General features: G+C 40.4%; 1 protein-coding gene across 2 annotated transcripts in view; it reads right to left on the reverse strand.

Moving 5' to 3' along the window:
* Positions 1 to 16,680, reverse strand: part of LOC140730335 (myelin basic protein-like) — a 177,423-nt gene that overhangs the window by 34,397 nt on the left and 126,346 nt on the right. For both annotated transcript variants that reach the window (XM_073050628.1, XM_073050618.1), the window contains one exon: positions 11,291 to 11,745. In XM_073050628.1, the coding sequence (XP_072906729.1) occupies positions 11,291 to 11,745 (455 nt within the window). The remainder of the gene's footprint in view (positions 1 to 11,290; positions 11,746 to 16,680) is intronic.

Consider the following 16,680-nt stretch of genomic DNA (forward strand, 5'->3'; position numbering starts at 1 on the left):
CAAGATTGTGATGCTGAGGCTTCTTTGGGGTTGTCTTTAATCCTATTTCCCAATGACTTTTCATAGCCCCTCCTGGCTTTCCAAATTCTCTTCTTGAGTTTGTTTCTTTCTGATCCTTAATGACTGTTTGATTCTACCTTCCTCAGCTTCACATACCTTTTGCTTTACCTTGTTGACTAAATTCCTCACCTCTCTCATCATCTAAGATTCTCTTACTTCGCCACCTTTGTCCTTCCTTCTGACTGAAACATACCCGTCCTGTAGTCTGTACAGTTGGCCTTTAAACATCCTCCACATGTTGGATGAGGGCTTGCCAATTAGCTCTCCCTAGTTCTTGCCTAATGCTCTTGTAATTTTCCCTACTCCAATTTAATACTCCCCCACGAGGTCCATACTCATCTTACCCTATCTTAAAACAACGAGTTCACTGTTCTCTAACTGCTCATCCACTGAAAAGTTGGCCACCTGGCCAACACCAGATCTGGTACTGCCTTCTCCTCTTGTTGGACTATTTACACATTGATTTAAGAAACCCTCATGGATGCAGCTAACAAATTCTGTCCCATCTCAGCCTCTTGCATGAAGAATGCTCCAGGTTATATTAAGGAAGTTGAAATCCCCCCACAATAACAAACCTATTGCTTGTACACTTTTTACATTTTTCCTTAATCTGCCTGCATATCTGTTCCTCAATGTTCCGTTGGCTATTAGAGTGATGGGTCTGTACCACAGACAGAGTGATTGCATCTATTTTTGAGTTCTGCACAGATACTCAGTGGAATGGCCTCCATTATATCCGAGTGCAGCTACCATTGTTTCTGATTAGTGCAACTCTTCTCTCCCCCCACTTACCTCCCACTAACTTCTCTAAAATATCAAAACTCTGGGACATTAAAAACCCTTTCTCAATCAAGTGTCTGTAACGGCCACAACATCATAGTTCCATGTACTGATCCATACTCCTAGTTCTTCATATTTACCCATAATACTCCTAGCATTAAAATACACACAATTCAAACTACCCACCCCATATTGCTCCTGTCTGTCTTACTGGCCCTGACATTTAACTACCTCTCCATCCCTCCACTTTCTGACCTAGTGCTCGGGCTCCCATCCCCCTGGCTAAATTAGTTTAAACTTTCCTGAGTAGCACGATCTACTCAGTTCGCATTTCACTATATACCAAGCCCGTTTTGCAATCAGGATTTGGCTCAAAGATATTATTTCTACAGTACTTTTCTATGGCACTCAACCAAGACCACATCTGTTGTCAGGGGTGGACATTAAAGATCCCATGATAGGATTTGGAAGAGTGGGAATAATGATTTGCAGACATTTATTCCTCAATCCAAGTCACTCCCATGTCCCTTTGAGGATGTCCTAAAGCACCTTCACAGCACAGCACCATACTTTTGAAGAGCAGTCATCACAGGGAGGAAAAAATGGCAAGGAGGATCCCATAAAATAACAAAAACAACCAAATGTTTTTGATGTTAAGTGAGAGATAACTCAACATCGATATTGACCAAGGCATTAACAAGATCACCTCTGCCCTTTTTGAATTTATGGCCTTAAGTTTCTTACTTTTGACTGAGAATGAAAATGTCCATAGTTTGACCTACGAGTTAGAAGATAGCTCTACCATGTAGCACTCCCTTGCTACTGTCCTAGAGTATCAGCAAATGGTTTTGTGATCAACTGTTGAGCAAAAAGTGTTCTGTGTACAACCATCTGACTCAGGTGCAATTGTTACTCACTCTGCACATTACTTCATGACTTTGTTTACAAATCATGGATTTGTTTATAAATATCTCTGAAAGATTAATCATTATATGGGTTTTTAAGTTCAGGCACATTCTCCACATGCCATTTTAGCGGAGCTTGGCTAGGGCAGTGAGGAATAAAGACAGAAAACGCTGGAAATACTCAGCAGGTCAAGCAGCATAAGTAGACAGAGAAACAGTTAATATCTTGGGTATGGCACCCTTCATCAGAAGTGCCTGGTCTGCTGGTTTTAAATTTTATAAATAAATTTGCATAGTGGCATTTTTGGCAACATATTTCAAGCACCACATTAATGTAATTTTACACCACTTATCATCACATTTGTTCATGATTTAATTAGCTTTTTTTGGATCAAAATGCTTTGGGCAATTGATTTAGGATGAATGTAATCCAATGCATGATTTTTTTAAAAACCAAAAAGGAAAATGCATTTTGATTTTTTTTTCAAATGCTTCATCCTTCTGGAGTTTCCACAATTACATAGCAGAAAATAGACTGCAAGCCAATGAATGAAAACTTGGATCCACAAGACCAAAATGTTCCAAAATTTGAGTTCAAATACCACCTTTCATTAATTTTGTATAATGAGGATAACATTTCCATGTTGCAATGGCTAGACTCCCTTGCATCCTCACTCCCTTTATTTAATCGAATTTAAGACCAAGTAAACAGAAGCACATAACTCATGATGTCTGTAGTGTCAGCTTTGCAATTAATGTAGGATATATCACAACTTCTGGTCATATTCATCGAGTATTTAATCACTTACCAACTCCTATTGTCCCACATGCAATTCCACTGATTTCCGTATTAAGAAGTGTTAATGTTTTTAACAAAGTAAAAAAAAACAGAATAGAACTATCTCTAGAATCTGTTCGATCATCCAGGAAGAACACAGCTGATACTGTTTCTCTTCTCTACTTGGTTCCCTGATTTCCATCTCCAGTACACTCAAAAACAGAGCATCTCCAATCCTTGAAAACTTTGAAGAGAATTTGAGTTGAAAATCTCATTCAGAATATTCTCCCTCACCTCAGGAAATTATTAGCTTACCTCTGTTCTTCTTGCTCTATATCCAGTTCTCGATCACACAGTCACTCAGCATCTCCCTTGTCAAACCCTAGTTCCGAACGTTGTTCCTTTCAATGGGATATCTCCTAACCTACAACAGAACTGGCTAATCTCACTCAATATCTACAAAAGTATTTGTCCTCACCTTGCTCAAAGCAATATTGATCGATTTCTTGAGAATAATTTTGGGGGAGTTCACACACATCTCACTCACACCATCACCCTCCTCCCTCCCATCCTGCTTTACAAAGGGAATTGGACTGACAGAAAATCAATGGCTCTGCCACTTTGATATGAAACCACTTTGGTCCCCAATCTTATATAACCTGAACATCCATTTGGAGATTGCATCATTCCCTGCTGGGACCTGGTGACATTACAGGGAGGAGGGGATGATCACTTAGAATGGGAACACAATGACATATCAAAGCTAGAGTGAAATCACTGGCACAGAGACAAGGACTCACCTGTTGGCTGAAGGAATCAGAAGTTGGGCTCATGTTCCATCCATCAAACAAGTATGCTAGTCATGTGTGTAGAATTTAACAGTTCTCTATTATGTTTTGATCAAACTAGAGCGTTGTTGTGTCTTGTAGTGAGTTGAAGGCATAACAGGACAATGTCAGAGTACAGGGACTCATATGGCCTTTTACATTCACTCCCTTAATTCTGAGCAGTTACCAGTAATTCACCTTTCACAATATTAAGTATATAGCAAGAGAACTCAGCTCAAATAAATTAAGCAAACACCTCATTGACAAACAGATAATTCACCTCCTCTGAGATCTAAAGGTTAATCACCATCTTTTATTCCTACACATGTTGGTGGAACATAATTAGCAAGAACAGCATTTATGATCTGTCCCAGTACTGATGGTTTTCTAGGCCATCTCAAGTGGTTAAGGGCCAACTGCATTATATAGGCCGGACTTGGTAAGGATGACAGATTTCTTTCCTTGAAGAACATTGGTGGACCAGTTTGCTTTCTAGAACAATCCACGGTCACTCTTACTACAACTATTCTTAAATTCCAGATTTACTTAATTGCTTGAAATTATGTTCCCCAGTGGCAGTGTAGACCTCTGGATGATCTCATTCAAACAATAGGTAACCACACTAAAGAGAGATTACAAGTACTAGGTTATGGGCCAGAACCAAAAAGCTTTCTGACACACTGAATTGGCACAATTAGCAGTAGTGGCCAAAGGGGAAGAGGATTAGGTTATCTTTGGGAATCTGATATTGGGCAGATCTAGACTGCCTACAGCATACAGCTCAAGGCATTGGGGAAATGCCGCCAATCGCACTGCTCACAAGAGACCAGCGTTTGAGGGCTTATCCTTAGCTGTCCAAAGGCTGTGTTGCCACACTGAGGCAGCATGAATATCATCATCAGGTCTCTATTTTTGCCAAGTGATTTTTGAAAAAAGGGGAGAAATTGTTGAAAACCGATATTCGGGTGCAATCTGCCATCAGTCACCCGAGTTTGTATAAAATGCAATGTGGGGTTCAGTCTGAAACCAAGCTCATAGATGATGAAGCATGTAAAGATGGGATTGGTCACTGCCAAGTTCTCCCTCAATATTCTTTGAAAGACTAGGAACAAAGGTCTTTTCATCTGCCAGTCCTATGTGTCTCTTTCTCAAAACACACACCTTACCTCTTGAGCACCCACATCCTTTGTCATAAAAGCTTGCCTTGCCTCTTTTGAAGCACAACATCTTCTGTCATGTTGATATGGTTCTCAGACAGGCCATAGTTTTAGTCTTAAAGCATCCAATATTTAGCACTTTGTTGTTTTGGTCTGTTCATGATGCTATGTCACACTGATGCATGAATGCTGGTGTTTGGGGAAAAGAGCTTGGGCACGGAATTAGAGACCTTTCCATTAAAAAAAACTGAATTAGCTTAAAAAAAACTACGCTTACCAATCTTGAAATGTTTCACGTATGCTGCATTAGTTATTTTAAATGTATTCACCATTATAATTAAGGAACATAGCAGCCAATTTGCACTCAGCAGAATCCCATAACACGACAGAATAAACCAGCAAGTCTGTTTTAGACCTGGTAGTTCAGTGATAATTGTTAATAAACATACATTGTCAAATATTGTGATTAGGACTTCAGTGCTCACCCGAGAGATTGTCCAAAGTTAGCACCCGTGACAGTGCAGGCTCCATACCTGGATCGGTTAAGCATCTTGAATGGGATTTGAATCCGCAATGTTTAGGGATAAGATTGAGCCAAGATCAAGGCATTGAGAAAAGGCCAAGATCAAGCCAAGGCAGAGCAACCTCGATAATAGTAGCAGCTCTACAATCTTTTCAGAAAGTGGACTACCAAAAAACAATTTCTTCCAAACAATGTGGTAGGCAGCTTAACATCAGAAATCAAACACTATACATACATACACACACATATATATATATACATACACACATACACAGATGAGACACAAGTATGTGCAGACACACACTAATGCATAGGCAAATACACTCTTAACAATGGTTAACCCCAAGTTAGACTTTAATGTAAGCAATTAACAACAGTTTACATTATATTTTTGCAATGCATTTCAGAATGATATTGAAGCCATGATCACCATGTGACATATTCAGCCACATCCACTGATAATCAGCAGGATAGTGTTACTGCAATGTATTGTTAATTTTGAGCCACAGAAGAAAATGATGCAATAATAATGTTTGAAACAACACATTTTGAAAATAACTCAAAGTACCATTCACTTTATTGATTTCATGTAAGTAAACACCAAACATATAATCAATGTACATAGCATTCCATAAATTTGGATTACTTGGCGTAAGAATCGTGATTGGGTAAAGATTCCACCGAGTTATTCAAACAGCATGGTCAATAATGTACACACAAGAGATGCTGGAATTCCTGAGCAACACACAAAATGCTGGAGGAACTCAGCAAGTCAAGATAACATCAATGGAGGGGAATAAACAATCAATGTTTTGGGCTGAGACTATTCATCTGGACTGGAAAAGTGGGAAGACACCAGAATAAGTAGGTGGGCGAGGGGAAGAAGTACAACTGGTACAGCCTCTTATTTGTCAGCTGGTACACCGCCTCCTCACCCCACCTTCTGCCCTCTTCCTACCCAGTCCCAACAAAGGGCCTTCGTCCAAAGTAGCGACTGTTTATTCCAATCCACAGATGGCTGACCTGCTGAGCTCCCCCAGCATTTTGAGTATGCTGCTCAAGGTTAATAATGTGCACTCTTCCTATCTCACTCCCAGTCCACAGGCCAAGCAGCAGTCTCAATTACTGTTACCTGGGAGATGACCTTGCTGCTAAATATTTCCTAGCATCCACTTATAGAGGGATGAGGACACAAGCTTATGACTCAGAGCTCTGGTCACCTGCTTTCTTGGCTGTGGTGATTGTAACAGCTGATCCAAGAAAATTGAAGAACAAGACCCAAAGGATGGTACAAGATTCAATCTAGTTGTATGTCCCAAATCATGATGGTTAGATCACCAATTCCACCAGCAATCTCACTCCCAAATTTGCAGAGTAGATCTTGCTTGACTGTACTGTGTTTACACTATCTTGTAATACTGTGGGGAAAGTATAAATGAATGGCTGGCCTTTCTATACAGAAATGATATAATCTTTAAATACTAATTGTCTGCTAGATCATGAGGGTAATTTATCTACTGAATATCTACACAATATAAAGATGATCACATTCATACAAAGCCATGCATTATATGGCACTCATGTTGAGATCATTATATTCATTTTTGACAGCCATCTTTAAAAGGGAGAATCTTTAAGGTAGTACTGTTCCTTGGGTTTTCTGCACAGTGAAGACCAGTAAGGCATTTGACCTTTGATTTCTATTCAGGTTCATTTTATGGTCACTACTCTTGGTTCCTTTTGACCTAGGAAGCTGCATAGTCATACTGGTGCACTAAAGAAAACGCCCTATTGAGATGCACAGTTTAGTAATGTCAAGCACTCTATCGTGGAAATCAGCCTCCTCTCCATGGCTTCTCTACATTTTCTGCTGCCTTGTGAAAGCAGCCAACACAATCAAGGACCCCTTCCACCCTGGCAATTCTCTTTTCCCCCTCCTATTGGAGAGAAGATACAAAAGCACAAGAATTTACCACTAGGCTCAAGGAAGCTTCCATCCCACTGCTATGAGACTCTTGAATAGACTTCTTGTATTATAAAGGAAAACCCTTGTTCTCTTGGTCAACCTCATCATGGCCCTTGCACCTGCACTGCACTTACTCATTAACTCTAACACTACATTTTGCTTAATTTTGTTTTCCCTTTGTTATAACTTCATGCACTTATTGAACAGTCTGTCATTTTATCTCAGTACAGGTAACAATAATAAACCAATTACAAAAAAATTGACATATTAGGTCATTGCAGGTCTTCGTTTTGCTTAGAGATGGAATTAATCTGCCCTGTATCCTCACAGAGTCTTCCAGAACAAAACGCTCAAACCCCAACTCTGCCAGTTCCTCTCCTCTCCCCACTCTCCAGTAAATTCTACCCGATGAGACCTGGTTGAAACATCTGTGCCAGCGTTTCCTGACCAGACCCAGCAGGCACAGCTGGGAGTTGACACCTGGATTCAGGAACGAGGCAGGGTTGGCAGCAGTGACCGATTTAAGGGCAGGTAAGTGGAGTGAAGCAGCAGATGATGCAAAGTCCAAGAAAGCTACGGACAGAGAATGGGGGGGAGCGGGGTTTAACCATCATTAGTTGAAGGTAGAATGAAGGTGTGGCCAAATAACCTGCATTTCCATTGCAACTTCCACAACAATCTTTTCACACATTTAAGTACTGTAACATTATGTTCACTGCTTTATGTTTGGGAGACAAAGACTAGAGGTATATAGGGGGAGAAAACCTGGCCAGATTAGTGAGCGTTTTAGAACAGACAGGGTAAAATAGAACTAAAGAGAGGAGGGGGAGGGGAAGAGAAGTAGGGCACACGCTCTGGCAGATTGGCTGGCCTCAGGTAGGGGTGGAGTGGTAAAGCAGAGACCCAACTTGTTTGCTGGCACTGATTCCAAGTTAAACAGCTAGGCTGTCTTGATGCTTATATAAAGCCAAGGACAGCCAATGGCATTGACTTAATCAAGTGTGGACATCAGCCAGGCACTAATGGAAAAAGCTGCTCCACTAAGCTCACGTCACGTCAAACCTGCTGTGGGAGACCATCCACCAGCATGTTTACTCTAAAGCTCAAGAGGCTGCACACCACCTATTGAATTGGCAGGATCCAGATCATTCTACACAAAAGTAGCATTTCTGTATTTCTTTATCACGAGACTCATGGCATAAAGAGCAATCCCCGGTGCTGAGAGGTAGTGGTTCTACCAGCTGCGCCACTGTTCCAGTCTAAAGACAAGCTGGTTGAAAGGGCGATTTAGTTATCCTCTGTGCAGAGAACACAGAGGAATTTGAGCTCTGCTAAAATGCTTGATCAACAGGCCGAATATAAAGGCATATTATTCTATGGTGTCACTCACTGTGTTGTGACAATACTCCTACAGAAAACAATGCTACCATCCACTATTGAATAAAATGGCACCCTGTACTTGCAAAAATAAATGCAAATTTATTGATGGAATGCTTGAACAATTTCTGTGTGTGTGAGTGAGAGAAATTCAGTGGTCATTCTTTATGAGGCTGTGGGCGTCGAAATTTCAGGCAGCTACTTTTGTTCCATCAAGGAATCTGCTTTGCTGTAAATTGGGTTTAATGTCACTGCACATCCCGCACAAAGAACAGATGGCAGCTGCATCTTCTGCCGTGGGTTGGGTTAATGGGATGGGAAAAGCTTTAGAACTAATGCAAATTGACAAGAGCAGGAGAAGGTGGAAAAGATCCTCAAGCAAACACAACTTCGGATGGTATCTCAATGTGCGAAGAGGCTCTGATTGAGCATCAAGATAGGTTCACAAAGCAAAACGTGACAGGCAATGACTTGGCCCCAAGTTTATTCCCACTGTCACCTGCTCCAGACCAAGTTGTTCCAAGACCAGCTTCTTTCCCACTGCCCCCTTTGTCATTTACTAGTTCCCACCCTTCCACCCTATTACAAACTTTCCCATTCCTTCTCTCTACCTATAACCCCACTTTACCTCCATTCTGGAACATCCACCATCTCCCAGTTCTAATGAACAAAATGCAGAAGCTAACTGTTTCTTCCTCCACAGATGCTGCCTGACTTCCGGGCACTTCCTGTTTATTTCAGATTTGCAACGGCTGCAGTAATTTCTTTAGTATTAAGTACAAGCTCCTGGAACAGTGCCAGATGCAAAGCGTGCTCTACATTCACTTTTGATGGCATTCTACACTTCCCTGCCTGAAGAATTGTTGAGAAGGCACCACATAATATAATCAATACTCCTGTCTTGAATAACTCACAAGATTGCTTCATACTTTTCTTGGATGAATATTTTCTTGAACCTACAGGGAGTAGGGAGTTCCTTCCCTCCTAGATATGACTAGGACATGGATCCTTCTGCTGTTATTACCAGCAATGAATTGAATGAAGCATCTCACTGTACTGGGTCACTTGGAACACGTCCCACAACTCCTTTTATGTTCTTTGCCGTGCCACAAAGACAATACAACATACCTCGCTACTACCTTGACAACTTCTTACTCCTATGTACTTAGATTCTTTTTCAAGAGGACTAACATAAGAATGTTGATAAACAACAGCTGGAGTCGACCATTAGTACTGTTCCCATATCCAATTAGACTAGGGTCTCTGCTCAAACTGTCCAATTTCTACAGCCCTTGATTCTGTATTTCCAAAAACCCCATTATTCTTGAATATGCTCAGTAAGGGTGAAATTATAGCAGTGAGTAGAAGGCTACACAGATTTATAACCCTGAGCAAAGAGATTTCTCACCTCAGAGCTTCTAAATAAGTAGAGTGCAAATGAAGACTTGCTTAAACTTTGTACTTATCCTAACCTTAGAGCTTAAAACAAAATCTATAAATAGATCAATCTGCAGCCTTCATTAAAGGACAATGTGACATGCAATATTTTGAAAAGAAAACAGACAAGTCATTTCCTATACTGTACATAGATAGGGAAAGAAAATTCACAGCTTCCTCACCAAAAGGAATTTTAGCAGGATTTCATGGGCATCGCTACCCAGATCAACTGCAAGATGAGTACCATTTACAATCTTCTTGTTTAAGTCTAATACTGGCTTTGACAAAGTTCAAAAGCACTTTAAAAAAAAATCCAGTGTAGGATATTTTGTTCAGCAGTCCATACTTATTCCAGAAATAGTAAAACAGCTATCATTGGCAATAGCAATGATATTGCCACAAACTCATGCGTAAGATATGCAGGACACCTATTTAAATCCTTTGCAGTCTCCACTTGGATTGTAGGGCAATTCTGACTTACATGGAGTACATAAAGCTACATAAGATACTCTGTTCAGTGGTAAATATTGAAGTTTGACCACTGGTTATTGGTAATAAAATTTACTTTGAACTTTCATTTTGATTCTGCAGTAATAATTGTACAGAGCAGCAATGGGAAAAAGACATGCCTGAATAGCAAAAGGAATCATGTTGAGTCAAAACTGTCTGATTTTTTAGAATTTTTTGGAAGGTCCAATGAATAGCCAATTACAAAACTGCAACTGACTTCAATTAATTAATCGATTAATTTGAATAGCACTTCCAGTGAGGTCGATAATATCCCATAAACCGATCAGAGCACAGTCACAAAAATATACTTCCATGTAGGAGATCTATCACTCTCTCTCCAGAGTCAGCAACTTTAAAGCATTGCTATCTGAGTCTACAGGGGAGATTCAAGTCATTCAGGTGATCCTTCTGGAGATTGATAGCCAATCAACCAAATTTAAAATGGCATTGATCCCATCCAAGGAAGGATATTAAATGCAGAGGTAATTCTAACTCACTGTGGATTTCCAGCATTATCAAACATCCAGAGACAGCGACATTTACAGTTATAATACTGTATCAACAACAAATACAGCAAGGATTTGTAAAAATCTTTGCATAATTATTTTTTTACAAATTAGTTGCCCATATACCACAAGATCCTCAAATGTTTAGGCTTTGTTTCTCTCAGAACTTCCCAGTACCCTGCAATATACGCCATTTCACCAGAAACCACTTTAATATCTACATATTAAACAGGAGTGTATTTGCAAAAGGAGAAGTAATGCACTACTAATTCTCTCAATATTCCAAGCAAGCCACTTAAAGAAACAAATGGAAAAAACAGGAATCAATATAATTAAAAGCTCCCATTTAGAATTTGGAGTGAGTGAACAGCTATGTCAATTCTTGCTGACTCGGGAACAGTTTGCAGAACCCTCTTCTGAGGGGTTTAAAGTAGCTGTTCAGTCCTCTATCCCTCTGAGCTCACCTTTCCTTTTTCAGGTACTTTCCTGGATCCTTCTTGTCCAAAAAATTTTCCCAGCTGGTCAAGTAGACCAGAGTCTCTTTGCCTCGAATGGGCTCCTGCTTGCTTAGCATGGTCTGAGGTGCTTGCCGACGCCATCTGTTTTGCTTCTTTCCCCTTCTTGTCCGAACTACTTAACGATTGTGAGCTCAGTTTCTGCACTTCCATCAAATGTGGTTCCTCCACAGGAACTGAGCTATCTTCATCGATGGCCTGGAGTTCTTCAGATACTGATGGGCGGTCTTTGAAGGTGTTGTCTTCACGTCCTGGCGCGTCACGAGAAAAGAGGCGGACCAAGTGGGGGCGAACAGCTGGCTCAGCTGTGCTGGCATCGTCCGGGCCTTCTGCAGTCTTGGAGCCTGTCGCCACCATCTTCTGCTGTGAGGGAGATCCATTGTTCTGAGTAACATCTGTCTCTGCTGCAAACAACAAGTACAAGTAATGAATGTGGGCTTCTCAGATAGCGTCCCAGAACAATGCTGTATTTCACAAAGGCAGTCTTATTATTTTGCCACCAACTCCATAGTATTAGAGCAAACCTAATTTTGAGTTTTACTATAAAGGCCAATTAATATCTTCTATTAATCCTGCCCTTCCTTTTAAAAAATTAAACCCATGTGAAATATTACCACAATTTTTAAAGTTTATCAGATGCAAACTGAAACAACAGCAAAGTCCACACGTTATTTGAGGCTCGGCACAGTAACAAAACAGCAGCATACTAAATATGGTTCAACAGTTGTGCCTTGTTTGACTGAATGAGGTTATTGATTATGAAACAAAGCGGGGGTTTTGGTGACAGAACATGGTTAATGTTCTTTGTTAGTGGTCAAGCAGGATCCTATAGAGCAGTTTGAGGTTTAAAATAAAAATTAGATCATTTTTTGGTGGGAAAAATAAAGAGTTTTTTTCCCCTTGTAACTGGCAAGTTTTATGGCTCAACATTTACATGAGCAGGTCAAAAATCAATACAAACTTAGAAATCGCATTTTGATTGTAAAGCCATTAAGACAACCATGCTGCCTCGACCACTTCATCATTGCGCTAAGGCTTGGATAGCTGATACAAAGACAAGTAAGGAAACAAATATTTAGTCAGAGGATGGTTTACAGAAGATTAAACAAGCTTCTTTTATGATAATATTCACAAAGTTATCCATTGCTTTCTAAGCCCAGGGGTAACTTCAGATATTTAAGCTTATAGACAACTGGATTATATGTTTATGTCCTCAACTAGGAAAACAGTTTTCCCCAAAATGGAAAATAATTGTGATAATAGCTAGTTAGCATGTCCATGGACAACTGCTGGCTAGCACTGTTTTCTAATGCACCCTTGCTTTCTGGTCTTGCACATTGTAATGCAGAAGTTTGGATGATCTGGACCCAACCACCACCCCATCCCCTCCCTGCTCAGTCAGGAGAGGATGTAGACTGTTCTGGACCAAGGGGCTGGATGCATTTTGTATCCAGTTACGCAGCTTTCCGCTAGGATTTGGCACAGCTGTGTTCAATTGCAATGAGTCTCTGAAATGAACAGAAAAAAGTAAGCGGTTTGGAATCTTTAATTATTGCATTTAATTTATGAGTCTATCTTACATAATAATCATCAGGTTGGGATGACATGTTACACACTATTAGAGCACCAGCAATCCGGGTTCAATTCTGCCACTGTCTGTAATCTGGTTTCCTCCCACATTCCAAAGGCACACGGGTTAGGAGATTAATTGGTCACACAGATGTAGCTATGCAGTGCAGGTTTGCTGGGCCGAAAGGGCCTGTTATCATGCTCCAAATATAAATTTAAATTAATAAATAAAGTGGCAGAGGACAGCAACAGGCACTTCGGCCCACCACATCCGTGCCAACCCTTCAGCATATCCACATTAATCCCATATGCCTACTTCTAATGCTTTGTCTTTTAAAATTGGCTTCAACTGTTTTTAAACATCACTGATCATCAGAGCGACAAGAGGCAGTTGAGAAGGCCAGTGTAGGCACAAAGTTCATGAAGGACACATGAACAACTCCACTACCTTGCCCTTCACCCCTGCCCGAGTCTTTGTCACTACTAACACAGTGTCATAATATCCAGAAACCTATCAGTCTCTGGAGACACAAGATACTGGAACTTGGAGCAACAAACAGTGTGCTCAAGGAACACAGCAGATCGCGCATCTTTTGCTGAGATGTGAGGGTGCAGGGGAAGGAACTGTTGACATTTTGGGTCAAAACTCTGCATCAGTCATGTTGGAAAGGTGAGATGGCCAGTATAAAGAGAAGGGGAGCAGTGAAACATGAGCCCAGCCTCTCTTGTAAAGGAACTCAATGACCAAGCCTCCACTGGCCTCAGCTTTATAGAATTCTGAAGATTCTCTGCTTGGACCCAAGTAGTGGAAATGGCCCAGTCCATCACAGGTAAAGCCCTCCCTACCATTCAACACATCTACAAGGAGCTCCGTCATAGGAAAGTGAATTTCATCAAGGACTGCCACCATCCAGGTCATGCTCTCTTCTCATTACTGCCATCAGGATTGAGGTACAAGAACCCTTGGACATACACTACTAGGTTCGGAAATAGTTATTACCCCTTAACCATGAGGCTTTTGATACAAAGGGGATAATTTCACTCACCCTAACTCTGAGCTGTTCCCATAACCTATGGCCTCACTTTCAAGGACTCTTCATCTCATGTTCTCAATATTTATTACTTATTATTATTACTTGCTTTTCATATTTGCACTCCTTGTCATCTTTTGTACATTGGTTGTTTATTCATCTTGCCCGATGAATAAGTGCATTTTTTTCACTGATTCCATTAAGATTCTTTCTATTTACTGTGAATGCCCACAAGATCCAGCAAGCTTAGTTTGGAACTGTCAATAGGAAAGACCGTTTTATTGTCTCATTAAAGAGATAGTTGGGATCTGGTGGCTCCGGTATTATAGGTTCCGGAGTAAATATCTGAGTAAGTATAGATTTGCCTGGACACTAACACGGGGGTACCAAGGACTTGTTGCACTATCCAAGGTCCAGAGCTTTGGATGAGATCTAACACCACAGCTCTGTCAGATCTACTGTGTGGACACTCTGATGAAGAACAGGCGGGCTTTCGATGCTTATTCCTCAGATAAGATCACTAAAATCAGATGACCTGGTCACCTACTTCCAACTACTTATGGGAACTCAATGGACAAACTGTCAAAACCTTTCAACAGAAGCAACATTTCAAATCATTTAGGACACACTTATTTCATGAAGCATGCTGTATAAATGCAAGTTCTTACTATAAACTTTATTTTGACAATGATTCGTAAAATATTATGCAGCTGAAGATTTCCTGCCTACACAACTGCTTAAATATTAATTTAATAAATTACTATAAAAGCTTTATGAGACTCCTTAATATTTTGTTATATTTTTAAACATTGTAAAAAAATTACAGCAAGTACATAATAAATCTTTAAAAAATATTTTATAATGTGTCTACTGTTCATTCCCAATTAATCTAAGCTAAAGGTTTTCAACTGTATAAAAACATGTGGAAGGAAGTGGGACAATACAAAAACTCAGTGTTTTTCTCCCAATATAAGACAATCTTTTTTTGTGGATTGAGTGCATAAATTTGACTTCACCAAAACTCGAGCCATGTTGTTTACCTTTGTCTGCCCAGCAGAAGTATTTGCATAACCAGGACTTGCAATATACACTATCTGCACATACTTATGACCATCCACATCCTGCACCAATGGCTTCATGTGACCCTGATCGGGGGCTAAGCAGTGCTACACCTTGTCCAAGGGTGACCTACAGACTGGTAGAGGGATGAAATACCTTAGCCCTCCCTTTGGTACAGATGTATCTCCACCCTGCCTTATAATCTATAGCTATCCTTGGTGGGATTTGAATTCAGTTCACTGCTAGTCCAGGCCTCTGGTAACATAACTACTCCACAAAGATAAATTCTGTCCCACGATATTCACACCTCTCTCCACGGCACTGAGGCGCCGAAGACTGACCTTGTTTGCTGTGCTCCGCACATGCTAACATGACAGACCGATAGAGGCTTTGGGCTTACCCCAGGGTTTGGATCCAAGGACTCAATTTGGTTCCGAATATTGTTACTTGCTTCCATTGTTTGAATAATTTGCAATTTTATTTCTCCTTTTTCTCTGCACATCACATGTTGGTTTTTATTTTTTTTTAAAATTGGGCTCTTTTGGGTTTCTTACTTCGTGGCTGCCTGTAAGCAGACAAATCTCAAGGTTGTACAATTTATACATACTTTGATAATAGATGCACTTTGAACTTTGATATTTGTTCCAATGAACATAGTCCAAGCCTCAGATTTGTACATATTGAATAGTAAAACTATGGGAAGTGGACTGAATTTCAAGTCTGAAGTTTCTAATGCTGGCTTTGGGCACAATAAAAAATAAATTGCAGTTCATGAATATTCAATAATTATCCTGACAAATACTAAGATTTAAAACAAGGAACGTACAAGATATAGTGCTTGAAAAAAGATCACTGGCTGCTCAATGTTTTTTTTGTGCCACTAGCACAAAGGTGTTAATGGAGAATTATAGCCTGAAAAGTTCAGCCTTGAAAGAATAATATTGAAAGCCACAAATTAATTGCACTGATGTTTGTTATAATTCTAATATAACCACTGTTTAAATGGAAGAGGACTTACTGAATTTCTGCATTGACCTTGATGGAACAGATAACCATATGTCAGCTTCACACAAGCAGCTCAACAGTGGAGAAGAAATGTAGAAATAAGACAAGACTTCCCTCCACCCCCCCAAGATTCACAAGTCTCTGAAAGGCTCATTCTCAAAAGAAGGTCTTTGAATTTGCTATGGCAATTCTAGCGCAAAGGAACGCAGGAAGGCTGCGGAAAGCAGTGGACAATGGGACAGGTGTCCAGTCTACGATGGCCACAGCCCTGCTATCACTGACAGCATCTACAGACAACATTACCTCAAGAAGGTTGCATCTATCACCAAGGATCCCTACCATTTGGGCTATACCATCTTCCCACTGCTACTGTGGGCATGACATGGAAGCTAGAAGTCCCACACCCACAAGGTTCATCAACAACTGCTTTCCTAGAACCATCAGGTACTTGAACCAACCTGCACAACATTAACCTTACATCAGCAATGGGAAAACTATGGACTACCGCCTGCACTACCATGGACTTGTATCTACTTGTGTTTTTTTTTTGTGCAACAATGTCTTATCTTGCACAGTCACTTCTCTTCATTGTCTTGTATAAATTACATTCTGCGTGCTGTCTGAATCTCACATGCCCGTGATGCTGTCGCAAGCAAGTTTTTCATTATACCTGTA

The sequence above is a fragment of the Hemitrygon akajei genome, chromosome 1 (genome assembly GCF_048418815.1).
Source record: "Hemitrygon akajei chromosome 1, sHemAka1.3, whole genome shotgun sequence".
NCBI classification, from domain to species: Eukaryota; Metazoa; Chordata; class Chondrichthyes; order Myliobatiformes; family Dasyatidae; genus Hemitrygon; species Hemitrygon akajei.